This window comes from Ictidomys tridecemlineatus, chromosome 4, assembly GCF_052094955.1.
Source record: "Ictidomys tridecemlineatus isolate mIctTri1 chromosome 4, mIctTri1.hap1, whole genome shotgun sequence".
NCBI classification, from domain to species: Eukaryota; Metazoa; Chordata; class Mammalia; order Rodentia; family Sciuridae; genus Ictidomys; species Ictidomys tridecemlineatus.
The window spans coordinates 3,661,761-3,688,542 of NC_135480.1; the positions used below are offsets into that span (position 1 = coordinate 3,661,761).

The following is a 26,782-nucleotide window of genomic DNA, read 5'->3' on the forward strand; positions in this document are numbered from 1 at the left end:
GACGTGTCCCCTCTCTCCCCCAAGAGCCCCTCTCTACCCTTGTCTGGGTCTCCTCTTCTCGAGGTGAGATCGTGTCCTGGCATCGTCCCCAGGGCACTGTGCCTCGCAGACAATTGGCCCGAACCTCTCGGTGTCAGTGGGGTTGGAGAGGGATGCCCACGCTGTGACTCAGCCACTTTTAACAGTCCTTGCGCTGCTCAGCATGGGCTGAAATGAAAGCCAAGGGCAGGGACCCCACCCTTCCTGAGGCTGGATCTAGCTCACTGTGGGTTTTTTTGGGGGTGGGGTACTGGGAATTGAACTCAGGGGCACTCAACCACTGAGCCACATCCCAGCCCTTATTTGCATGTTATTTAGAAACAGGGTCTCACTGAGTTGCTTAGCACCTTGCTGTTGCTGAGGCTGGCCTTGAACTCGATCCTCCTGCCTCAGCCTCTGGAGCTGCTGGGATTACAGGGTGCACCCCGGTACCTGGCTATCTTGCTGTGTTTTTCAGACCATGTTGGTGGGAATGGAGGAAGAAGACTGGTTCATCGGAGATGAGGTCCAGAACAAGCGAGGGATCCTCAACTTGCAATACCCCATCTCCCGGGGAGCCATCACCAACTGGGACAACATGGAGAAGGTGGGCTGCAGGTCCAGGTGGGGGCACCTGTCACCTACCCTGCTGGGCATGAGGAAGGGCTCTGTCACTTCTCAGCTCTCAGTCCCTCTGGACATTGTGTTATGGTCCCAACCACTAGGCCCCAGAGTCGGGAGACCCAAGCTTGAGTCCTGTCTCCTCTGCTCATTGTCAATGTCACTCTGGATATGTGGCATGGCCTCGCTGGCCCTCTACAGTGATGGGCATCATTGCTCCTACCACCACACTGCTGTGAGGCTTCAGGGGTGACGGGGGAGGAGCCCTCCGTCTGAGAGTGTCAGAAGTCATGATTACTGTGAAGTTGAGTCCCGCTCTTCATATCTGAGGTTCTGGCCTGGGCCTGCATGTGGGTTTGGGCAGGTTGCAACTGCCTTACAAGGTGTCCTGTTGTGGCACGAGTGTCCCAGGGCTGCTGTAACAGCTATTACTGTGGCTTAAACCACAGTTCTGAAGGCCGGAAGTCCAGGTCATGCACGCAAAGCTGTCCAGGCCCCTCCCGGGGCTGGTGGTGTGCTGTCCATCCACGGCTCCTTGGCCTATAGCGACATCCCTGAGCTCTGTCTTCACCGGCCCATGGCCTTCTCCCCGTGTGTGTCTGTGTCCAGACTGCCCCTGTCTAAGGGCCACTGGCACTTTGTCTCCACCCGTGATGTCCACAGCAACTCTGAAAGGCTGGGACTTCAGTGTGAGTTCAGGGGACAGGATTCAACCCAGAATGGTCACCTAACACCTGGCTCGGCCCAAGCCTGAGGCGTCCAGCACAGTGGCAGTGCCCGCCTCTCACCTTTGCCTGGGCCTGGGATTCGGGCCTGGCTCAGGGTCTTGGGAGGCTGCAGCAGATGTGGCTGGGAACCGACATCGGACAGCTTGGCCGGGCGGGAGGTCCCTGGCAAGGGGTGCTCCCCTGAGGCTGGCGGGGGCTCCTCCTCATGGGCGTCTGCCTGGGGCTGCCCACGTGCTCAGAACAGGTGCCTGGCCTCCTCCAGAGGCCGGCGGAGGCCCAAGGCGCTGTGGCCCAGCCTTGGAGGTCACACTGTCATTTCTGCCTAGTCTGTTGGTCCCACAAGCTCTCCTGAGTCCAGGCAGGAAAGGCCACCCAGGCCTGGTTCCAGGCGGTGGATCCACTGCGCACAGCCCTGGCCCTGGCGAGTGGCGCCACATGACACCTGCCTGTGACCTCATGGGTGCCTCCGAGGCCTGGTTCCTGCACACAGCCCACCCACACAGCTCGTCCCTCACTCTCCACACAGCACCCAGTGGGCGCTCCCTCAGTCAGGGCAGACAGGAACTTCACCCACAAAAATTCATAGCGTCTGTTGAGCACCTGCTGTATGCCAGGTACCTCGCTGGGTTTCATGGCCAGGTTGTGCACTCCACAGTCCCTCAGGATGTGACTGGGTTTGGGTGGCCTTCAAGGTGGAAGTTAAGTGGAAACGAGGTCCTTAGGGGAGGTCTCAATTCACGGTCCTGTGAGAAGAGGAGAGGAAACAGACACACAGAGGCCTCAGGAGGAGCCAGCTTGTGACACTGGGACCCCAGACGCAGCCCCAGGACGTGGGCCCCTCGCTGCCCGAAGGCCCGGCTGTGGCGCTCTGCAGGGCTGCCTGGGGAGGGGGCACACCCGTTCCTTACGTGGGCGTGGGTCCTCGCGGCCTGCTCTGGGGGCAGGACCGTCTCCATTCTAGAGAGGTCACAGGCCCACTGTGCACCTTGCTGTGCAGATGCCCCGGCATGTGGCAGGGCTCCCGTCCATACCGGGGCCGCAGCCGGGGCTCTCGCTGTGCACACCCAGCCCATCGGCGTCTGGGCTCGCCCCACAGCGTTGGTGCAAGCGTCTGTGTCCCCGACCGGAGCTGCTCTGGAAAGCACCCTTGGCCCCGGCTCTGTCCCGGTCCCCAGCTCCGGGCTGGTTGTTCAGTGCCTGGTCAAAGTCACCCTCGTCTTCCCGCTGCCTCCGCAGGTCAGGGCCCCCCACATCAGAGGCCTCCTGTGACCCCCAAACCACAGCGGCCAGTCGGCATATTTGGGTGGGTCCCGGATCCAGGCCCCCTCCTCGCCCCGGGTGCAGGGTTGCAGCAGTGCAGGGCCACCTGCGCATCGTCCCCACACTCTGACCACGCCAGGGAGCCGTCCTCTACTCCGTAGTTAGGGAATGACTACCAGAAAAAAGTCCAAATGTTGAGGGCAGATGCAGGTATTTTTGGAGTGTGTTTTCCATCCTTGGTTGGTTGAGTCTTTGGATGAGGAATCCACAGATGTGCAGGCTGACTGCATTGCTTTGTGAGCTAGAGAGAAGGGGGATGGGAGACTGTTAGTTAGACGGCAGGTGATTGATAGGTGGTAGGTGACGAGTGGCAGGTGATTGGTAGGTGATGGGTGATTGATAGGTGGTAGGTGACGAGTGGCAGGTGATTGGTAGGTGATGGGTGATTGATAGGTGGTAGGTGACGAGTGGCAGGTGATTGGTAGGTGATGGGTGATTAATAGGTGGTAGGTGACGAGTGGCAGGTGATTGGTAGGTGATGGGTGATTGATAGGTGGTAGGTGACAAGTGGCAGGTGATTGGTAGGTGCTAGGTGACTGCTAGATGACAGATGGTAGAAGATGGACGGACGGACGGACAGCACCCTGCCTGGAGGGGCAGCCGCCTCTGCCTTGGGCAGCGTAGCTCACCTGCCGCTCTCCCCCCAGATCTGGCATCACTCTTTCTACCACGTGCTCAACATCGCCCCCGAAGAGCACCCTCTCATGGTGACAGAACCTCCCTTAAGCAAAACGTCCACCAAAGAGAAAGTGACCCAGGTAACAGGGCCAGCGGGGCGGGGGGCAGCCTCCGGCCTCCTCCTGAGCTGGGGCAGCCTCAGGGCCTCGCCCTCTCTGGGTGCATCAGGAACAGACACTGGGCGCAGTTGTCCCCGTTGACGGTGGCAACAGGAGTGGCGGCTACGTTGGGGGCTTGCCGAGTGGTCAGGCTCTGGGCCGGGCACACGACAGCAGCGGCTTCACACCCATCCGGCCTGTGGGCAGGCGATTAGAAGCCCCTGAGTCCAGACGGACACGCAGGAGCAGTGGGAGCTCAAGTGATTTGCCTCAGGTCACAGGCCGGTGGCTGGTGGACCCAGAGGGTGTGACCCCAGGCTCCACCCCAACCACTGCTCTGTGGTTCGTCCTCCTTGGAGGCCTGGTTCTGATTTGAAAGCTGCTGGGCTCTCCTGTGAGGGTGCCCCTGTCCTGCCTGTGCAGAGGGGTCAGTGGTGTGTGCCCGTGGGGTCCCTGGGTAGCTGGACGGCGGAGCCGAAAGCCCTGGTGCAGATCACCGCCTTCAGGACTGCACGGGGGCGGGGGGGGGGGGGCTGCAGGGTGCCCCGGGCTGCCTGAGTCCTCAGCTCATCCCTGGGCTCCTCCTAATGAGGACATCCAGGGGCTAATTAAGTAAGCAGCAGGGCTCTTCCATCTGTCCAGCCATCCTGAAGCCCAGCGGTGTGTCTCCATTGAGCAGCGACCTGCAGGACAGGCCCAGGGCCGAGGCGCCACCTGCACAGGCCCAGAAACAGCAGCTGCCGCCTCACTAAACAAAGCCCCACGAGGGCCACTGACCCCTCCTCTGCGTGGACATTGAGATTGTGGAAGTGGGGCAGTGCTGGCTTTCCAGGACCAGCACCGGAGCTGCCCGTCTGGAGAATGACCAGTGTCCATGAGGCCCTTGGCACACTGGAGGAGGTCGGAGAGGGGCAGGACCCCTCGCCCCAGGGAGCAGGCCGCTGCCCAGCTGCAGAGGCGCAGCAGGGTGTTGCCCGGAAGCTCTAGCAGGAACAACAGGCTCACCTGACTGCGGAGGCCAAGATCCCAAGACCAGCCTCGCAAGCTGGAGACCCCGAGGCTGATGGCGTGGCTCCCGCCTGGAGGCCGAGGCTGAGGAACCCGCTGGAGCCTTAAGGCAGGGAAGAGCTGAGTCCCAGCTCTGGGCAGGCGGGGCGGCCTCTCCTGTCAAGACTCTGTGCTCTCGAGGGCCATCTGGGGCACCCTGGGGCACCCCCGTAGGAAGGTCTGACCGCCGTCAGGTTGACACGCGGAGTTGGCCACCACAGCAGCCCAGCACATGGCTCCAGCCGCCTCCCCTCGGCCTGCCTCTGGCTGTGTTGGAGTCCAGCAGGGAGCCAAAGGCTGCTCACTGGGCCATGCTGAGAGAGTCAGGAAGGGACACCAAGACGGGCGCTTCGCCCCGAGCAGCGTGCCCTGTTAGTGACTGGGGGTCATGGCCACCCCTTGCCCTAGAGAGTCCTGTGCACAGAACAAGAGAGGCCCTGCCCAGGAACCCGCGGTCAGAGGGGAGGCCGGCAGGAGGGGCAGGGGCTCCAGCACGCACCCCTGCCCTGTGTCCCCAATCTCTTTCTGGTGCCCCTAAGAGCCGCCCAAGAAAAGACCCCAGACCTCAGCCCGGGGCAGAGGGCAGCAGGAAAGGAGAGGTCTCTGCAGGCCAAGGGGCAGCAGCCACCCTGCGGCCACCCTCCCAGCCGAGCTCCCTCCCTGCCAGTGTCCCTCGTCCAGCTGCCACCCGTGTGGCCCCTGCAGGGCCTGGAACGGGCGGGGACGTGCAGGGCTGGTGCTCCTTCTGCGGTGCCCCTGTGGGGTCCGGAAAGCCATGTTCCTGAAGAGGAGCCATGGGCTGGACAGGGAGCCCGGCCCTGAGTCACCTGGTCCTGGCCTGGCTCTGCCGCACACCTGGCCTCAGGCAGGTCAGGGTCCTGGCTCTGCCTCAGTGTCCTCATCTGGAGGACAACAACGGACCCCTGGGGTCACGGTGAGGAAGAATGAGCTGGTACCTGAAAGCCCCGTAGCTCTCCAGCCCCACGGCTCCCAGGCCTGTTCCCCCCTGAGCCACAGGAGTCAGACTGCAGGGGCCCTGAAGACCCCGCAGCTCATGACCCTCAGGCTCCACGACCTTGGGCTCCCAACCTTCAGGCCTGGGCAGGTGGGCAGGGTGGGGCGGTTGTGGGAGCCAGCGCTCCAGTTGGAGCCCTCCCTGTTGGAATCGTGCCTCCAGACACACCCACTCTGGTGGGTCCACCCGCTGTGACTCCTTTGGAGGGGATCTGCGGTTGGTGCTCCTGTGAGAGTGGCCGCGAGGAGCCCGCCTGGGCCAGGCCGCGTGAGCACAGGGTTTCCCTCGGGTGGGTTCCCGCCTACCTCAGTGCTGCTGCTGCCCGCGTGGTTGGAACTGGACGGTCCCCAAAGCTCATGTCGCCAGGGCATCTGTGTTCGAGGCGGGAAGTGATTGCCTCACAGTGTCGTCCCTGGACGGAGTGGACTACTGAAGGGGAGGAGCTGTGGGCCACCGGGCGTGGGTGCAGGGAGCAGGTCACTGGGCTGTGTCCTTGGGGAGTGTATCCTGACCCTGGCTGCTCAGAGCTGCCAGCTTCCCCCACCACGCCCTTCCCCAAGATGTTCCAGAGCAATGGAGCCAGCAGGCCGCCGCCTGAACAAAGGGACAGGTTGAGTCAGGTAGTTTGGCGACAGTGATGGAAAACTGCCCGGAAGGCTCCTGGCTCTGCGCTGTCAGCCCCTCACCGTGACCCGCGCAGCGCAGCGTGCGGCTCTGACACGTTGCCTTGACCCAGTTTGGAGGCCCCGCCTGAGGCCAGCCAGTCCCCCTTCTGGGTGGGTGGTTAAGTCCACACCCTACCACTGCCCTCGTTTGGGTGTCACGTGCAGAGCCAGTATGTACCTGCTCTAATTGTCCTGGGCCAGCTGCGGGGCACCTGAGGACAGCCTCCACGTGCAGAAGGGCTGGGAGAGACCCAGCGACCCAGCGCAGAGGAGCCCCGAAGCCCACGTGCAGCTCCAGCTCAGAGTCACTGTCCCTGGACATGAGTCCTATGTGGTCCTGTCTAGAGTATAGGTGACAGAGGTGCCTTTCATCCACCCCAGTGACACTGCACAAGGGTCTTCAAAGCCTCAGAGCACGGCCTCCCTGCAGGTGGAGCTCACGGCCACCGTCTCAGGTGCAGGGCCCAGCCAGCAGCCGCCTGTGCTCAGCCTCAGGGCCACCTGCTCACCTGCCTTCTGTCTCCTGTGGCCAGGGGCCGCCACGTACCTGTGTGGGAAGAGCCAGGTTGGTCTCGCCTGGCCACTCCTGCCCTGGCTCCCCGTGGACGCCTGGGCCATGTTTCTGGAACACACCACGTCTGCACCAGCGAGGCACCAGGCGCCCGTGTCCAGGCCCCTCAGAGGAACAACCTCCCCACCTCCCAGCTGCAGAAGGGAGGGCGTGTCCAGTGAAGGGAGCGTGCTCCAAGGGGCCTCTGGGGCGGCAGGGGCTGCAGGAGACCTCACTGCCCTCCTCAGAGGGGCCTGCTGCCCAGGAGGAGCCCGAAGGGTGTTCCGCAGATGGGGAGGGGCTCGCAGGGCTGGGGAGGGGCGCGCCTCGGAGCCCCTCTGCCCCTGTGGGCTATGCAGCGCTGGAGCCTGCACTCTGCCCGTCTGGGCCTGGCTGCCAGCGTGGTTGCTGTCCCCCTAGATCCTGTTTGAGACCTTCGGCGTCCCCGCCCTCTACATAGGCAACCAAGGTGTCCTGTCTCTGTACTCTTCCGGCCAAACCTCGGGTGAGTGGCCCTGTGGGAGCCCCTCCCCCAGCCCACAGTCCCGTCCCAGCGCACACTCCTCCCTGGCACCTCAGGGAGGGACCACACCGTGCGCACCCCGCCTTCCCACCCTCTGGTTAAGCAGGATGCACCCAGATTTTTAAAATCCGCTGGACCCATCTTCAACAGCTTCATTGAGGTGTGATTGACACACAAGCCCGACGTGTTTCAGGGGCACGCTTTGACAAGTGTCACGTATGGATCACCACGGCCAACATAATGAACCTGCCTCACCCCAACGGCTCCCCGCTGCCCCCTTCCCACCTGTCCCCAGCTGACTCCCAGCCTGTCCCCACAGAGGGGTTCGCATGGCCGGCGCTCGGTATGAACGGCATCAGAAGGCCACGGCTCTGCCCTGTGTCCCTTTTTACTCTAAACTATCCGGAAATCCACTCCTTGGCATTGCTGTGGGCCGTTCCCTGGGGTGGGTCACCCTCATTCATTTGCCCATGAATGGGTTTGGGCCGGTTCCGGTTGGAGCTCTTGGAAGAAGGTGGCCATGCGCGTGCTGTGGAGGTCTTTGCATGCGTGAACGCTCTCGGTAGCTTGTGGTAAATATCCAGGGGGACTGCTGGGCCACATTGTGGGCATGTGTTGAACTTCCAAAGACACCTGCAAGCCAGCCACCGAGGCAGCCCCACCACTTTTCCACAGCTGCCGGAGCTCTGGGCATGGAGTGGGAACGCAGTGGTGTGTCACACCCTGACCACGCTGCCCTGGACCACTCTTCCTGGGTGCCCTCGCTTGTCCCCTGGTGAAGCGCTCCACAGTCTTGGGTTCTCGGCACTCTATGTATCCTGGACACAAGCCTTCTGTCAGACGTATGCACATACCTGTCCCTGCCTTCCCTTCACTCTCGTCACAGTGTCTTTTGAAGGTTTCAATTTCCATAAAGTCCAATTTATTATTAGTTCATTGTTTTGTGGACCATGACTTTGGTATTGTATCTAAGAAATAGGTGCTTAACTGGGTTTAATGGCACATGCCTGTCATCCTAGTGACTCAGGAGGCTGAGGCAGGAGGATTGCAAGTTAGAGGCCAGACTCAGCAACTTAGAAGGCCCTGCCTCACTATAAAAATAAAGAGGAAAAGAGGAACCAAACTCAAAGATTTTCTGCTAGAACTCTCAAAGGTTTTAGTTCTACGCTGAGTCCTAGGGTCCATTTTGAATAAGGCATAAGGTATGAAGCGTGTGTGTGTGTGTGTGTGTGTGTGTGTGTTTCACGAGTGTCTGTGGAAGACACCGCCCTTTCTCCGCTGACTTACCTGGCGCACTCTGAAAGCCAGTTTTCCGTGTGCTCCGGGCAGCTCTGGACCCCGTCTTCTCAGCTTTGGGTCCGGCTGTGGGATGCCACCGCGTTGTCCTGAGAACAGCTCATTAGGAGTCTCCAAAGGAGGTGACATCAGTGCTACTGCTTTAGTCTCTTGTTTGTGAAAGGTTTTGATCATTTTAGGTCCTCTGCATTTCCATATAAATTTTAATTTCCCAAAACAAACAAAACCCGCCCACCACCCCTTCGGTTTCTGTGGTTTGGTTCTGCTCTTGCGGTGCTGGGGCTGGGCCTAGGCCTGTGCTTGCTGGGTGAGCGCTGGCCCTGACCTCGCCCATCCCAGGTCTGAGGGTGGAGGATAGGAGCCGGCCTGCATAGTTAGCTCCAGGGTGACCATGGCATGCATGCTAGGACCCTAGTTTCTCCTGGCAGTGTCCTGTGTTCGCAGTGGACAGATCGGGGGTCTGGTCATATCTGTCTGTTTCTTACACTTGGGTGGTATTATAAATTATATTTTATTTCAACTGTCATTGTTCATTATTATTTATATAGAAATGCAATAGGTTTTTTGCTTTTGTGGTGCAGATTCAGATCCAGGGTCTCACACACGCTAGGCAAGCGCTGTCTCCCGAGCTACACCCCCAGGTCTCTGATTGATTTTTGTACATTGACATTATATACTGATATTTTAATTAAACCCACTTATTTAGATTTTTTAGGATTTATTATTTGGACCATCATCTTGTCTAGGTTTTACTCTATTCCATGATTTCGGAATTGGATGCTTTTAATTTTTATTGCTGGGTTGCATGAAGCCGTGGGGCAGAGGTCCTTGTCTTGCTCTTAGAGGGAACCGTTCAGTTTTGCAGCAGGAAGTGTTGTGATAGCTTTGGTTTCTCATCGGTGTCTTTATGCATTTGGTGGTGTCTTGTGTTCTTGGTTTGCTGAGAAATTTCTTATCAGCGGCAGAGGCTGGCTTTTATCAAGGGCACCAGCTGGGTTTTCTCTCCTCCTTGGAGAGGTGGCACTGCACGGCCTTCCAGGCCAAACCCATCTGGTCATGACTGAGCCATTGTATGTGTCACTGATTCTGTCTGAATTTTGAGATCATGTCCACAGGTGACAATGGCCTAGTGTCCCAGCCCCCAAGACACTGTATTCTTGCCTGGCACCCAGAAATTTGAAGGCAGACCCTGTGCTCTTAGTTGCAAGAGTGGGAGGGAGACCCTCTCCCTGGTCCCCAGCGTGGCTGGAAGGGGAGGGACTCTGCTTGACCAGCTTCATTGAATCGTGCAGTCCGTGGCTGCAAGTTCGACAGGTGCCAGGAGTCAGTGGCCCGGATCCCAATCAGCTCTGGACAGCCCCAGAAGCCACTGTGTCTCACAGAATGAGTCGTGCATTTCCACTGCCACTCACGTCCTTTTGGACCACCCCGCCCAGTGTGCCTTGCTGGCGGAAACTCAGGCTCCTCCACTGTGTCCAGCTCCCCCCACACACCTGGGTGCTGCCCAGAGATGCTCGTGCCAGGGCACTCTGCTCCCCTCTGACCTCTTGACTCCTGCTCTGACATTCTTGCCTCTAACAATCCGAAAACGAGGCAGGCTCCCGTCCTAAGCAGCCCCTCCCCAGGCGAGTGTGCCCCCCCAGGAAGAAGGCAGCTCCTGGGACCCTGTGCCTTCCCTCTGGACCTTTCCTCCTCTGCCTTCTCTTCCTGCGGGCCTGGCAGAGGCAAGTGGCACCTGACGATGCCAATGTGTTCTCTTTACCAGGAACAACCATTGAGTCTGGAGAAGGGATGACATACTTTGTGCCCATCATTGATGGCTGTCCTCTGCTTCAGTCAACCACCCAGATGAATGTAGCCGGCCAAGACCTGACCATGTACCTCATGCAACTGTTGGCCCAAGAGGGGAACCTACTGGTGAGCACAGGTAGGAAACCGCTATTCACAGCCAGGTCACGGGGTGTGATGTCTTTCCTGGCCTACTCAACCTGCAGCCCTCCGTCGTAAGTTAAGGCGACAGGACCAGCCTCCAAGTTGTAACTCAACCCTCTCTATATGTAGGGACACTTCTTCCCTTGACAATGATGAGAAAGATGATGGTGATGATCAAGGTAGTGGTGATGATGGTGATGGTGATGATGTTGAGGGTGGTGGCAATAGAGATCATGTTGGTGATAGCGGTGATAACAGTGGTAATGGTGAGGATGCTGGGGATGGTGGGGATGGTGGGGATGGTGATGATGGTGATGATGGTGGGGATGGTGGGGATGGTGGGGATGGTGATGATGGTGAGGATGGTGGGGATGGTGATGATGGTGAGGATGGTGAGGATGGTGGGGATGGTGATGATGGTGATGATGGTGGGGATGGTGAGGATGGTGGGGATGGTAATAATGGTGAGGATGGTGGGGATGTGGGGATGGTAATAATGGTGAGGATGATGGGGATGGTAAGGATGGTGAGGAGGGTAGGGATGCTGAGGATGGTGATGATGGTGATGATGATGGGGATGGTGGGGATGGTGGGGATGGTGGGGATGGTGATGATGGTGGGGATGGTGAGGATGATGAGGATGGTGGGGATGGTGATGATGATGGGGATGGTGGGGATGGTGGGGATGGTGGGGATGGTGGTGATGGTGAGGATGGTGGGGATGGTGAGGATGGTGGGGATGGTGGGGATGGTGGGGATGGTGGTGATGGTGATGATGGTGGTGATGGTGAGGATGGTGGGGATGGTGAGGATGGTGGGGATGGTGGGGGTGGTGATGATGGTGAGGATGGTGGGGATGGTGGGGATGGTGATGATGGTGGGGATGGTGGTGATGGTGATGATGGTGATGATGGTGAGGATGGTGGGGATGGTGGGGATGGTGATGATGGTGGGGATGGTGAGGATGGTGGGGATGGTGAGGATTGTGGGGATGGTGATGATGGTGGGGATGGTGGGGATGGTGGGGATGGTGGGGATGGTGAGGATGGTGGGGGTGGTGATGATGGTGAGGATGGTGGGGATGGTGGGGATAGTGATGATGGTGGGGATGGTGGGGATAGTGATGATGGTGGGGATGGTGGGGATGTTGGGGATGGTGATGATGGTGGGGATGGTGGGGATGGTGATGATGGTGAGGATGGTGGGGATGGTGGGGATAGTGATGATGGTGGGGATGGTGGGGATGGTAGGGATGGTAGGGATGGTGGGGATGGTGAGGATGGTGATGATGGTGAGGATGGTGGGGATGGTGGGGATAGTGATGATGGTGGGGATGGTAGGGATGGTAGGGATGGTGGGGATGGTGGGGATGGTGGGGATGGTGGGGATGGTGGGGATGGTGGGGATGGTGGGGATGGTGAGGATGGTGGGGATGGTGATGATGATGATGATGGTGGGGATGGTGGTGATGGTGATGATGGTAGGGATGGTGGGGATGGTGGGGATGGTGGGGATGGTGGGGATGGTGAGGATGGTGATGATGGTGAGGATGGTGGGGATGGTAGGGATGGTAGGGATGGTGGGGATGGTGGGGATGGTGAGGATGGTGATGATGGTGAGGATGGTGGGGATGGTGGGGATAGTGATGATGGTGGGGATGGTAGGGATGGTAGGGATGGTAGGGATGGTGGGGATGGTGGGGATGGTGGGGATGGTGGGGATGGTGGGGATGGTGATGATGGTGAGGATGGTGGGGATGGTGGTGATGGTGATGATGGTGGGGATGGTGGGGATGGTGGGGATGGTGGGGATGGTGGGGATGTGAGGATGGTGGGGATGGTGATGATGGTGGGGATGGTTGGGTTGGTGGGGATGGTGGGGATGGTGATGATGGTGAGGATGGTGGGGATGGTGGGGATGGTGGGGATGGTGGGGATGGTGATGATGGTGACAACACACAACGGTCCCACTACCGGCCAGATCCAAGCAAGTAGGGCGTCTATAAGGAAGAGAAGGGGGTCTGGCTGGAGGAGGTCCTTAGGGTCACTTGCCTTGAATGTAGGGCAAAGAGAGGACCCAAGAGGGGCAAAAATGAGGTGGGGCATTGACAAGAGTACTTGATGACAGGTGACAATCCTTGGCTCTTCTGATGAAGGTGTAGGAGCGCCGGGCTTAAGCCTGGAAATGTGAATCCATGGGGAAAGTTGGTTATTAGACAGCTTGAGTTTGGCCACCAAGGGAGTGCACATAATCACCTGAGCAGGACCCTCCCATTTTGGTTTTAGAGGGGGCCTTTTCCCCAGTGGGCAACAGTAAACAAGTTGAGCAGGTGTTAGGAGGTAAGGTTTTGAGAGAGACTGGGGTCAGGAAGGAGCCAGGCTTGATAGCGCCAGAGTTCAGAGTGTAGATGGAAGAGGAGGGGCACGGCATAGGTTTCGGAGATGGGTAGGGGTTCTGTAGGGAGGAACGAGAGGAACGAGGGGACGGCCATACATGACTTCCTAAGGTGAGAGATTAACAGGCTTCTTTGGCAAGGCCCTAATGCTCAACAAAGCCAAGGGGAGCACCTCTACCCAGTCCTGGCTTAATTCCATGGTGAGCTTGGTGAGGGTCTCTTTAAGGGACCGATTGGTCCTTCTGTTACCACTGTTGACCGGTGTTCTTGCTCCCCGATGTTGAAGAATAACACCAAAGAAGCACGCCGAGGCAAGGCCAGAGTAGAGATTAGAAGTTTATTAAAGGACAGCAGAAAAGACTTCTCCCGGAGGAAGAAGGGGACCCAAAAGGTGGAATCCGTGGAAGTGCCGTTGTTTCCCCTTTTTATAGTTCTTTTAGTCATGGAATGTAGGTTGGAAGGCCCGAGGGGTGGGACACAGGAGGGCCAAAGAAGTAGTCTGAGCAGGAAGGACTTCATTATCACTTCTTTGTGATGGGCTCATTAACATTTCTTTGGGATGGGCTGTCTTCAAATCTGTTGGGGGCTGTTCATTAATACTTCCAGGTGGACTTTGGCCTAGGGCCTTTTTGGAACTTCATTAACATTCCATGAGTTGTCCTGTGTTTTCCCTGAGTCATTCCCAGCATGGCCTCCATTTTAGATTTCACCCGGTATTTACCGATTTACCTAACTACACTGACCACCTAACTTTAAATCTGGCTTCACTCTCAACCTTTCTGGAAGCCTGGGGGCGGTAAGGGCAATGGAAATGCCAAGGGAGGGATAGCGCGTGAGCCAGTCCCTGGGTTATCTGCGAGGTGAATTCTGGGCCCTTGTCTGATTGGATAGAAGTGGGCATCCTGAAACAGGGGATTCTGTGAGTCAACTACCGTAGAGGCTGCTTGAGAGAAGTGGGAAAGGCTTGTTTTTTACTCAGGGCATGTTGGTGCAATCGGTCTGCCAGTGTGCAGCCGGGGTAGACCGCAGGCCTGATGAGACGGGAAAGGTTTAGGTTTTAATGGAGTATTGGTATTGGTTCTCTGGCAGATCTGACAAGCGGAAGTGATCTGCTGTAGGAGGGTCTTATCACGTGGGGAAAGGGTGAAAAAGGAGTGAAGGAAAGTAGTGAGACTCTGTGGACTAGAATGGAATAGAGAGTGAGGAACTGGAAGAGTTGTTGGGGATCTTTGGGCCGATCCCTGGTGGTAATGAAGAGGAGAGGAGGTAAAGCTCTGTAGGCGGCTGATTGAGCCACTTGATCAGCCTTGAAATTCCCCATAGTAGCAAGGGAGGAGTCAGTTTGGGGCCTTGCAATGATTATTCCCAGTTGGGAAGGCAGCCTGGAGGCTCCTAGTAGGCCAGAAATAAGTGTGGAATTAATGACTGCGGTCCCTCTGGTGGTCAATAGCCCCCTTTCTTCCAAATGGCTGCGTGGGAGATCTGTATATAGGGAGAGGGTTTTTCCCTCCGCTAGCTCGCATGCCCTGTGGCAGCTCTGAGTTCAGCTTGTTGGTTGGAGGTATTGGGTGGGAGAGGTTTTGCCTCCATGATGGACGAGAGGGAAACGACAGCATACCCCTCACTTTAACCCCTTAGTGTATAAAGGAGCTACCATCCGAGATCCAGACGAGGTAGGGCAGGGGTCCCTCAGAAATGGTGGTAGGGCAGGGTGACATCGTCTCTAATACCTCCAGGTACTTGTGGACGGGATCTTGTGAGGGAGAAGATGGGAGGAGGGAGCCAGGTTTAATGGAGAGCAGGGCTGAAAAGAGATGGAGGGATTTTCAAGGGGAGACAAGGAGGGATAGAATTCTGGAAGGAGGAAGTGACTGTAGCCCCTTGTAAGTGAGGAAATCCTTTAGATGGTGAGGAGATGAGATGGTTAACGGGGAGCCAAAGGTAAGCTTGTGTGCTTCTTTCTGGAGGTCACGGGCCGCTGCTAGGGCTCTGAGGCATGGGGCAGCCCCTGACAGTGGGGTCGAGCTGTTTGGATAGGTGGGCCACTGGTGCAAATGTGGGGCCATGTTCCTGACCAGAACACCCAGACTTTGTCCCTGTTTTTACATAGAGGGTGAAGGGTCGGGAGAGGTCGGGGAGATGCAGGGCGGGTGCCCAGAGGAGGGCCTTTTTAAAGGGCCCCCTCCCACTGAGAGTAGGGGTTCATCTTGGGGACCCTTGGCCAGATTATATAGTGGCCTGGTGAGGAGGGAGAAATTCCAGGCCCTGAAGTACCCAGCCAAACCCAAGAAGGAGAGTATGTCACTTTGGTCTTTGGTGTAGGTATAGTCACAATAAGCTGTTTTCTGTCCACCATAATGGCCTTTTTCCCTTGAGAGAGAGAGAACCCTAGATACATGCTATTTGGGCCTTTTGTGGAGAGGCCCGATATCCCTTTAAGGCCAAGAAATTAAGTAGGAGAACTGTGTCATCTGTTGAGCACCTTTTGGACAAGCTTTGGACGGGCTAGAAGAATTTGTAGAGGTTTGCAAGAGGTGCAGAGAGCAGGATTGGATTGGAGCAAGAAGAAAGCCTGGAAGAGACCCCTTAGAATGGAAGGATCCAGGGACCCAAAAGGGGGCCATCTGCTTTGGTTGTCTAAGGGATAAGTGGGCCAGGCCTGGGTGCTATTTGATCCAAGAGGCATTGTAGGGGAGAGTCGACCGGCAGAGAGGACACATTACCCATGTAAGGAGGAGGGAAGAGGATGCAGAGAAGGAGGAAACTGATTTATTGGCAAAAGGGGCGTACCCGCTACAGCCAAAAATCAGGAGTGCCTAAGTGGCAGGATCGAGCTGCAGAGATTGGTTGTCATCAAATCCTGACAGTCGAAGCTCTCGTCCTGGACGGAGCCGGAGTCGTGGGAGACCTTGGCCAAGGCTTTTCTGGACCCCTCCTGGAGAGGCCGGAATCTCCCAGGGCCAGAAAGAGGGGAGAGGAAGGGGAGGGTAAGCGTCTCTCTAGCGGCTGAGTCTGAAAGGTGAGAGGACTAGAACTTTTGATTCTGCCCAAGGAAGGAGTCCTTGAGGGCCACCGTAGCCTTAAAGGCTGTGGTGGGGTGCTTTCCTCCCCGCAGGTGGGCAAAGAGATTTGCCGGACGATCAACATATTGCAAGAGGGTGGATTCGGGGCACTGGGGGTGAAAATATTGGAGGTCGGAGGCCAAGGTTTGCCCAAAGAGGTGTGGGCTATCTCGAAATCCCTGAGGAAGGACAGTCCAGGTTAAAGGCAAAAAGATGTCCTTTAAACCTATGACCGAGAAGTGGGTGGCAGTGTGGGGGATCTGAGACAGCAGGGTGTATGGGTTGGGAACCAAAGGATGTTTGGGCCTAATGGAGGTGTTGATGAGTCGTAGGTCCTGAACTAAGCCATAGGACCCGTTGGGCTTTTCTACTGCTAGTATGGAGTATTGTAAGGGGAATGAGCAGGACGGAGGTACCCCTTGCTAAGAAGGTCCTGAATAATAGGTTGTAGGCCCAGAAGAGCTTTTGTGCACAGGGGGTATTGAGCCTGATTGGGGAAGGTGTTTGGATCTTTGAGATGAATGTTAACTGGTGGGCAGGAAACGGTGGAGGGGCTGTGGGTATCCCATACAATTGGGTCACCAGGTCAGTATGGTGTTTCACGTCAGCCTCACAAGTGGAGCAGAATGGCCATCTTCTGCCAAAAGGACCAGAAAAGTTGAACAGGCCGATTCTGGGGCCTGACTAATGCCAGGAGCCCAGACGTTGATTGTTGTATTGAATTTAGAGAGAATATCTCACCCGAGCAAAGGAACTGGACATTGGGGCACAACTAAGATCGTCTGAGAGAATGGGAAGTTGTCTATGGAACAGAGTAATAGGGGAGTCTTTTTTGGATAGATGGTCTTTCCTCCTACCCCGACAATAGGAAAGGTGGACGGCACTGTTTGCCCCCAGAATTCTGTCAGGACCGAGAAGGTAGCTCTGGTGTCAAGGAGAAAGTCAACCTTGCACAGATCCACCTGAATCCGCACCCTGGGTTCCTGATTATTGATCATTACAGCCGGGGACAAGGGCCCAAGGCAAAAAGTCAAACTATTGCCATGCCCAGAACGTCAGAGGGTTCCCTGGCCATGGGCCTCCTACGGGATCTAGGACAGTCAGAGCCCCAGTGACCTTGTTGTTGACATTTAGGGCATGGAGTACGTGGAGTGCGTGGTGCGGGGCATGCCCTGGCCCAATGTCCCTCCTTGCCACACTTGAAGCAGGCACCGGGGTGGGGGTGGGTTTTTTGGTGATGGGTGGCAACCTGAGGAAGCACCCTGCAGGGCCTGGGCGAGCATCTGAAATGTCTCAGTCTGGGGGGTGGCAGAGCCTTGTTCGAGCTTTTTTAGTTTGGCCTGGATGTCGAGGTAGCTCTGCAAGAGGAAATATGTCATAAGGACATGACAGCCATCTGGGGTTTTTGGATCTAGGTTACTGCTGAAGGGCTTTTGTAAACTGATCCAGAAATTCCGATGGGGTCTCTTGTAATTTTTGGAAATTGACGGCCTTACATGCTGCTTTTTCAAACCCAGCAATAATACGTGTGGAGAATCAGTCCTACTCTGTATGCCAGCTTGTGTGTTATAATCCCAGTCGGGAGTTTGATCTGGGGGAGCAAATGGCCCCAGAGGGTGATTGGGATTAACATCTGCATGGGCTCCGGCAAGTTCCCAGACTCTGGTAGGTTCCTCAGGAAGGAGAGTATTGGCCAATGACATGTACATCTCATGGTGAGTGAGGCTACAAGCCTGGAAGACCCACTGAAACTCCCTAATGTAAGTGGTGGGATCTGTGGGAATGAGCCCAACCTTCGCTCGAGTTGCTTGAGGTCATTCATAGAGAACAGGACATGTACACGGATAATGCCCTTAGGTCCAGCAACCTCTCTTAAGGGGGCCATGGTTTGTGGGACTAGGGACAGGACCTAGTTTGGGAGAACTAAAGGTGTCGGCCGAGTCAGGAGGAGCACCTGAGGGGCTGGACAGAGCCAACGGGGGAGGTCGGTAGAGAGGGGGTTCATCTGCCGGATAGGTCGGGTGAGAACGAAGAAGAGAAAAAGCCTCAACATAGGGGATCTCCTTCCACTTTTTTGAGCGCTCACAAGAGTTAAACAGATCTCTGAGAATTGTGGGATCTAGGGATCCTCCTGGGGCCATTGACTTTGATCGTCTAATTGATAGTAAAGCCAATCTTGTGTGCACAATTTAATAAGGAGGAGTCTGCAGAGAGGGAAGAAGAGGCCCCCATAGGTCAGGAGAGGGACAAGGGTGGTTGAGAGAGAGAGAGAGAGAGAGAGAGAGAGGGGGGGGGGGGAGTGCCTGTTCTTCCACCCCCCAGTACCTCCTGCTCATGAACCAGGTTCCAGAGAGTCCACCGTGACCGTGAAGGTTGTGGTGGGGTGCGTTCTCTCCTCCAGATTGGGCGTCAGAGGTTTGCTGGATGATTACGGTCAGAGCCCCTGCGTAGCCCGTCTGAAGTTGGATACTCGATAGGGGAACTCACCTACTGAAGAGCCGGTGTTGTGTGAGTAGCAGCGCTTGAAAGAGTGGACCCGGACGGCAAGCCTTGAGAGAGGGGGCCCTCGGGCAGCGAGGCATTCCCCCTCCTGGGTTTTGGCACCAATGAAAGAACAAGCAAGGCTTGCCGTCGGAGAAAATGCCTTTTATTGAGGAACAGCTCAGCATATTTATAGAGCTGGGGGTGGTTTGACAGTTGGCATGGGGTGCTTTCTGATTGGTGGGTAAGGATCATGTGAGCCAGCAGGGCTAGTCTGATTGGTGGGTAAGGATCATGTGAGCCAGCAGGGCTAGTCTGATTGGTGGGTAAGGATCATGTGAGCCAGCAGGGCTCACCATTGGATGGCTCTTCTTGGGAGATGGGGAAGTTAGTCTTTGGAGCTGGGGCGACTCCTAACAGTGATGATGGTGGGGATGGTGGGGATGGTGGGGATGGTGGGGATGGTGAGGATGATGGGGATGGTGGTGATGGTAGGGATGGTGAGGATGGTGGGGATGGTGGGGATGGTGGGGATGGTGGGGATGTTGGGGATGGTGGTGATGGTAGGGATGGTGAGGATGGTGGGGATGGTGGGGATGGTGGGGATGGTGGAGATGGTGGGGATGGTGGGGATGGTGAGGATGGTGGGGATGGTGATGATGGTGGGGATGGTGATGATGGTGGGGATGGTGGGGATGGTGGGGATGTTGGGGATGGTGATGATGGTGGGGATGGTGGGGATGGTGATGATGGTGGGGATGGTGATGATGGTGGGGATGGTGGGGATGGTGGGGATGGTAATGATGGTGGGGATGGTGGAGATGGTGGGGATGGTGGGGATGGTGGGGATGGTGGGGATGTTGGGGATGGTGATGATGGTGGGGATGGTGGGGATGGTGGGGATGTTGGGGATGGTGATGATGGTGGGGATGGTGGGGATGGTGAGGATAGTGGTGATGGTGATGATGGTGGAGATGGTGAGGAGGGTGGGGATGGTGGGGATGGTGGGGATGGTGGGGATGGTGATGATGGTGGGGATGGTGAGGATAGTGGTGATGGTGATGATGGTGGGGATGGTGAGGAGGGTGGGGATGGTGGGGATGGTGGGGATGGTGAGATGGTGGGGATGGTGGGGAGGGTGGGGATGGTGGGGATGGTGATGATGGTGGGGATAGTGGGGATAGTGGGGATGGTGAGGATGGTGGGGATGGTGGGGATGGTGATGATGGTGGGGATGGTGATGATGGTGGGGATGGTAATGATGGTGGGGATGGTGGGGATGGTAGGGATGGTGGGGATGTTGGGGATGGTGATGATGGTGGGGATGGTGGGGATGGTGAGGATAGTGGTGATGGTGATGATGGTGGGGATGGTGAGGAGGGTGGGGATGGTGGGGATGGTGGGGATGGTGAGATGGTGGGGATGGTGAGGATGGTGGGGATGGTGGTGATGGTGATGATGGTGGGGATGGTGATGATGGTGGGGATGGTGAGGATGGTGGGGATGGTGAGGATGGTGGGGATGGTGATGATGGTGGGGATGGTGGGGATGGTGGGGATGGTGAGGATGGTGGGGATGGTGATGATGGTGGGGATGGTGGGGATGGTGAGGATGGTGAGGATGGTGGGGATGGTGGGGATGGTGATGATGGTGAGGATGGTGGGGATGGTGAGGATGGTGGGGATGGTGAGGATGGTGGTGATGGTGAGGATGGTGGGGATGGTGGGGATGGTGGGGATGGTGAGGATGGTGGGGATGGTGATGATGGTGGGGATGGTGGGGATGGTGGGGATGGTGAGGATGGTGAGGATGGTGATGATGATGGGGATGGTGGGGATGGTGGGGATGGTGATGATGGTGGGGATGGTGGGAATGGTGGGGATGGTGGGGATGGTAAGGATGGTAAAAATGGTGTTGCTGCTGCTGCTGGTGACAGTGGTGAGGCTGATAATGGTGATAAAGGCTATAATGATGAAGGTGATGGTGATGATGACTGTTATGGTTTGTATGTGAGGTGTCCCCCCAAAGCTCAGTGTGAGACAATGCAGAAAGTTTCAGAGGAGGAATGATTGGGTTCCAAGAGTCTTAACCCAATCAGTGAATTCATCCCTTGACAGGGACTTCCTGGGTGGTGACTGAAGTGGTGGGTGGGGCAGGAGTGGGGAATTGGGGAGTGTGTGGCTTTGGGGTATATGTTTGTATCTGGCAACTGAAGTCTCTCTCTGCATCTGATCATCCTGAGAGCTGCTTCCCTCTGCCACATTCTTCTGCCATGATGTTCTGCCTCCCCTGAGCCCTGAGGAATGGAGCTGGTCTTCTATAGACTGAGACCTCTGAAACTATGAGTCCTCAAGTAAACTTTTCCCCCTCCACAGTTGTTTTGCTCAGGTCCTCTAGTCACAGCATGGAAAAATTTGACAAAACAATGACAGTGATGGCAATGAAGTTAATGATGATGGTGGTGGTGGTGGTGACAATGGTGCTGGTGATAGCAATGGTGATGGTGAAGGTGATGGTGGTGGTGGTGGTGGTGGTAGCAATGGTGCTGGTGATAGCAATGGTGATGGTGAAGGTGATGGTGATGGTAGTGGTGGTGGTGGTGGTGGTGGTCATGGTGAAAGTGATGATGAAGGTGATGGTGATGGTGGTGGTGAAGGTTATGGAGTGGTGATGGTGATGGTGGTGATGGTGGTGGTGGTAATGGTGGTGGTGATGGTGAAGGTGAGGTGGTGGTGATGACCATGGTGGTGGTGATGGTGAAGGTGACTCTGTGCAGGGCATTGGGCCAAGTTAGCACTCCACCCATGTTCTGTCTGTTTCTTGCCACAACCCTATGAGGGAGAAAAGTCATTTCTATTGCAAGACAAAGAGGCAGAGGAAGAATGGGGTCTTTGTACCCCATAAGTAGTGAGGGTATTGGCTCTTGGGATATGAGTCCAAGGACTTCAGACAGACAGCACCCGTCCCTCTTTTCGGCTATGTTTCCAGCCCGAAAAACTGTACAACAGCCATTTCCAGTAAGCCTGCAGCCCTGCACTGGCCTTTCTGGTCTTCCCAGCCAGAAGTCCATGGCAAATGCCAAGCAAAGCAGGGAGCCCTGAAGGATGGCACCCATCAAGAGGGACATGAGAAAGGGCTGGGCTTGGCCAAGTCAGCATGTTGTTGACAGATCACAGTTAGCAAGATTTTTATGTGCATTATTTCAATTTGTCCTTAATATAATCCTGAAAGTGACCATTAATTTTATTCATTCATTCAGAAGAAAAGGTAGGCTTAGGGAATAATGGATTTGCTGAAATCTAGGCATTTGGTAAAATGGCAGAGTTGGGATTTGAACTCAGATTTGTTTCACTAAAGCTTGAACCAGGTGAAGAAGGGAAAGGCATCAGGAGAAGTAGGAGGACAGAACAGATTTGGGCAGGAGCAGTTTGGATGGTGGGATCTGGAAGTCCCCGGGCTGCAGAGCAGGTGGGATTTCCAGGCAGCACTGAGGGGACACCTGATTGCACCTCAGAGGTTTAGGTTGGTTTAACATTTGTTGCCAGCTGCCTGGAAAAGGGTGGGCATCGCCTTGCAGGAGTGTCCAGATGAGGGGCCCATGGGCTGTGCGTGGTCCTCCAGAGCGGCTTGCAGCACCTCCTACTGCAGTAAATAATCAATGTGGGTTGATTTTCTAGTCCTCAAAGCACACCACACATGGCAGGGTCTCAACCTACAAAATGCTGACATCTTGCAACCCCTCCCTCTCAGGGCAGGCCCAGGGCCTTGCACCATGGACAAGAGGACCTGCTGTCCAGGCTGCACATGGAGGGCAGCTGGCAGGGCCTCTCCTCCTCACGGCAGGGGCTTCTGTGAGCGGCTTTCTTGCCTCCTCTAGCTGGGGCTTTTCCTTTGTGTCCTGTAGGGGATCCAGAGTTCGTCAGGGACATAAAAGAGAAGTGCTGCTATGTGGCCTTGGACTTCAACAAGGAGAAGTCCAAAGACAACCTGCTGTCCTGCCAAAACAAATTCCTGCTTCCCGATGGCCAGGAGATCACCCTCAGGCAGGAGCACTTCCTCTGCCCCGAGGTGCTCTTCCAGCCCAGCCTCATAGGTGGGTCTGCAGGGAAGGCAGCAGGACAGGCCCTGGGGCCCTGGGAAAGAAGGTGCTGGGCCCAGGAGGAGGTCCTGTTCACGGGGCAGACAGGCTCCTCTGGTATTAGCTGTCTCTCGCCAGGTGCCCGCTGTGTGCCCCTGGCCTTGAGGACACCTGGAGATGGGGTCTTTTCTCTGCCCCCATCTCCTGTCCGCCTGCCTTACAGAGGAGGAGACTCACCCCAGGAGTCTTGAATCATTTGCCAAGAGTGGTGCGAGACTCCACGGGGCTGCAGGTCTTCCCGGGTGCATTATATTTTTAAAACTCCGCCTACTTACAAAATAATTTACATACCAAAACGCAGATAGTTGAGGCAGAAAGATGAAACCCGTAGATTTGGAGGGAATCGGAAAGATCTGGCTGACCAGGAAGTTTGAAATGAGCCTCGAGTAACCTCAGCAGGCAGGCGGCACTGACAAGGACAAGAGGCGGGTGACGGAGTCACAGGAAAGGGGAGATGAGTTTGCCAGGGAGTCCTGGGAACAAGTGCTCCGTGGAATCCCCTTCTTGGAATGACTGTGACATTTGTGTGGGATGCAGAGGTGTAAAACCCGGGCTCTTTCCCAGGACTTTCCCAGCGGTCCGGGGTAGGTTAGGGGGTTGGCTGTTGCCCTGCGTGCCTGGAAGCACCCAGTCTTAAAACCACACGCACACACACCCTGGAATATCGTGAGGACAGACAAGTCACTGGAGCCCTTCTGCCACTGCATCCAAGCCCTCTTCAGGGTCTGGGTGCATCCTGGACCAGGGTTCAGGGCCGGCAGAGCCTCCTGCCAGGCAGGCTGAGCCGCCCCTGTGAGTAGCTCCTCAACCTTGGCCAAGGCACCCAGTGTAAGGAAGGACAGAGGCTCAGGCGCATGGCGTCTAAGAGATGGCCACACACCAGTGCTGCTGTCATTCTGTGGGCTCAAGAGTGTTGCTCAGAATTCTTGTCCAAAGGCTCCGAGCAGGACGCTGCCCCTGCCGAGCCTTTCAGAACATAGTCATACGGAGCATGAGACTGACAGCTGTCAGCACCCCTGGAGGATGCACTGTTCCGTGGGCCGGCAGAGTCAGTCCTGTGGGGTTGCTGCCCGGCTCCCTTCACTACCTTGTGGATGTTCACCTGGCCTTACCTGGGGACAGCGAAGTCCTCTGCTGCACCGGGGGAGGGGGGGACATGGGCGCCCTGCAGGGCCTGATGCCCACTCCATCAGCTGCAAGGGTATGGGGCAGGCCTCCAGCCCCCGGGGCTTCTCTCTCCCCTCCTGGCAGAGAGGAACAGCCTGGGCATGCCCATGACCGTCTTCCGCTGCATCTCCTCCTGTCACCCCCGCCAGTGGAAGACCCTCTTTCACCACATAATCCTGTCTGGAGGGACCGGCTCCTGCTCGGGGCTGCGGTCACGACTGCAGAGAGAAATAGCCAACCTGGTGTGCCCAGCACACGACATCCAGGTGAGGGACCTGGCTGGGGGACCCAGGCTCATGCTCAGACATGTCTAGAGCGCCCCATTGGAGCCAGGTGTGGGACCTGGCATTGGGGGACGCATCCACAGAGCGACGCGACCCAGATCCTTGAGCTTCGGCTGCAGGGGTGGAAGCAGGAACAGGCAGACACCGTGAGGGGGAGGGGCGGTGTGGCCAAGGGGCAGGGGAGACAGGAGGCGGAGCCAGGGCAGTGCAGGCACAGCTGGTGAAGGCCCTGGAGAGGCGAGGCCGGCCTCCCGAGGAGGGCAGGGAGGAGCTGGGCAGGGCAGAGGGCCAGGCCTTCACCTGAGAGGACCCGAGACCACCACGACCTGGCAGAGGAATACCATGCAGCCCGAGCAGAGGGCGGCCCAGGCTCCTGGGCCAGAGCGGGCTGTCCTCGGTGTGGGGTGGACTGTCCTCAGGTGTGGGGTGGACTGTCCTCAGTGTGGGGTGGACTGTCCTTGGTGAGGGGTGGACTGTCCTCAGATGTGGACTGTCATCAGGGGAGGGTGGACTGTCCTCAGGTATGGACTGTCCTCAGAGGATGGTGGACTCTCCTCAGGTGTGGACTGTCCTCAGGGGAGGGGTGGACTGTCCTCAGGTGTGGACTGTCCTCAGGTGTGGGGTGGACTGTCCTCAGGTGTGGACTGTCCTCAGAGGAGGGTGGACTCTCCTCAGGTGTGGACTGTCCTCAGGGGAGGGGTGGACTGTCCTCAGGTGTGGACTGTCCTCAGGTGTGGGGTGGACTGTCCTCAGGTGTGGACTGTCCTCAGGGGAGGGTGGACTGTCCTCAGGTGTGGACTGTCCTCAGGTGTGGGGTGGACTGTCCTCAGGTGTGGACTGTCCTCAGGGGAGGGTGGACTGTCCTCAGGTGTGGACTGTGCTCAGGTGTGGGGTGGACTGTCCTCAGGTGTGGACTGTCCTCAGGTAAGGGGTGGACTGTCCTCAGGTGTGGACTGTCCTCAGGGGAGGATGGTCTCTCCTCAGGTGTGGACTGTCCTCAGGGGAGGGGTGGACTCTCCTCAGGTGTGGACTGTCCTCAGGGGAGGGGTGGACTCTCCTCAGGTGTGGACTGTCCTCAGGTGTGGGGTGGACTGTCCTCAGGTGTGGACTGTCCTCAGGCGTGGGGCGTGTGCTGCCAGGAAGTAGGACTGCGGGGTCTGGAGCAGGCCCTGCGGCTTGGGCCATCCCTCTGCAGCGCGCAGCCTCCAGCCCACCGCAGCCCAGTCCCTTGGTTGAAATGCAGTCCTTTCTCGCCCCTGGGACCCCCATGGTGAGCTGCCCTCTCTGGTGGCTCTTGCTCGGCTTGTGGCCTCTCAGCCTCTGCTGCCGCGGGGCTCCTGGGACGGCCGTGTGATGCCCTCCTCGAGGCTCTGGGTCCTTCCGTCTTACCTGCGGGTCTGGAGCTGGCTACAAGCTCCATGGGCCAAGTCGTCGTGGCTCAGGTGTGGCCTTCACGGTCAGCTCTCAGTGACACCTCCATGCCCGTCTGCCCCCCTTCAGGACTGCCCTGTGTCCTCCCTGGGGTGGGGACCTCTGCATGCCAACTGGGCGGGAGAGTGAGGATGAGCTCAGAATCTCCCTCCCTTTCTACCCCTCGGCCACCAGAAGGCACTGAGGCCACCTCCTCGCGGGGCCCACGGGCAGCGGAGTGGACTTTCCCTGCGCCCTCAGCTCCCCAGGCCTCTCTGAGGCCTCTCCGTTCCTGGGCTCTGGGACTGGGCTGCAGGCAGGACCCTCCAGAGAGAACTTTGTGGCCCATGTCCTCGGTGTGCCTTGCACTGCCTGCTGAGGTCACCTGCCCCTGCCCTCCCTCCCCTTTAGTGTGTCACTCAGTTATGGGCCAGGTGGCTGTGTGAAAGTCAACGAGGCAGTGGCCCTTGTTCCCCCAGCCAGCGGTGACAAACATGAGCCCTGCTTCCCACCTGCCACCCTCAGCCTCTCACTGCCTGCGTGTCACAGGTCACCAAATTCATAGAACACTGAGGTGCTGTCCCTCCCCTTCTTCCTAAGACCCAGGCGCCCCATGAAGCACCACAAGGGGCGCCACAACGCTCCTCGGGGAGCCGGACAGAGCCTGCTGCCCCTGCAGGCTTCCCCGCGTCACCCCGCGTCACCCCGCGACGTGGAAGACTGCGAGTGACAGAGGAAGCTGGTCCCTGGCACCTAACGTCCTGAGCCTGCAGCCCTCGGGCCCTCTGACATGAAGTTGCGGACTTTTTCATCCTAGTGGACGATGCCTCCCCCGACTCCGTGTCCCCAACTCTGTCAGGAATCGTGTTCCTGACACCCCTCCTTCCTGCCCTCCAGGGCCTTGCCCAAGACGAACTTTCACAAAATCAAAGAGGAAGGCTACCAAAGCCCGGAGGCACTCCATCAGCCGAGTGCCACCAGTCTCCTGGCCACAATTGCAAAGGGGATCTGTGGGGCCATCTTTGTCCTGCAGTGTGGCTGGGCTGCCCCGCACCAGCCCTTCCGTCCTCCCCATGGCCCACCCCAAACCCTCTCCACGGAGCCCGGAGGCGTGTCTCTGTCTGCCTGGTCTCTGGACGGGAAGGGAGGCAGACGGCCTGGAGCACCCAGGAGGCTCAGGGAAGCGCTCACCTGAAGAAGAGCGAGCCCCGTCCCTCGCCCGCTCACCAGCTCCAGTGGGGCCAGCTTCTCGACAGCCGGCCAGCCCTGACGTGGCGTGGTCACACGGGGAGTGTCCACTCTGACCTTTTCCCAGGCCGCAGTGGGTGGTTCGGCCCTCGCTCCTGCTCAGCTA

At 57.4% G+C, this 26,782-nt stretch overlaps 1 protein-coding gene across 1 annotated transcript in view; it reads left to right on the forward strand.

The window, feature by feature from the left end:
* Positions 1–26,782, forward strand: part of LOC120889967 (actin, larval muscle-type-like) — a 56,951-nt gene that overhangs the window by 23,283 nt on the left and 6,886 nt on the right. Inside the window, exons 3-8 of the mRNA XM_078045408.1 lie at positions 497–625; positions 3,335–3,445; positions 7,161–7,245; positions 10,325–10,486; positions 22,334–22,522; positions 23,819–24,000. Coding sequence (XP_077901534.1) covers positions 497–625; positions 3,335–3,445; positions 7,161–7,245; positions 10,325–10,486; positions 22,334–22,522; positions 23,819–24,000 — 858 coding nt within the window. The remainder of the gene's footprint in view (positions 1–496; positions 626–3,334; positions 3,446–7,160; positions 7,246–10,324; positions 10,487–22,333; positions 22,523–23,818; positions 24,001–26,782) is intronic.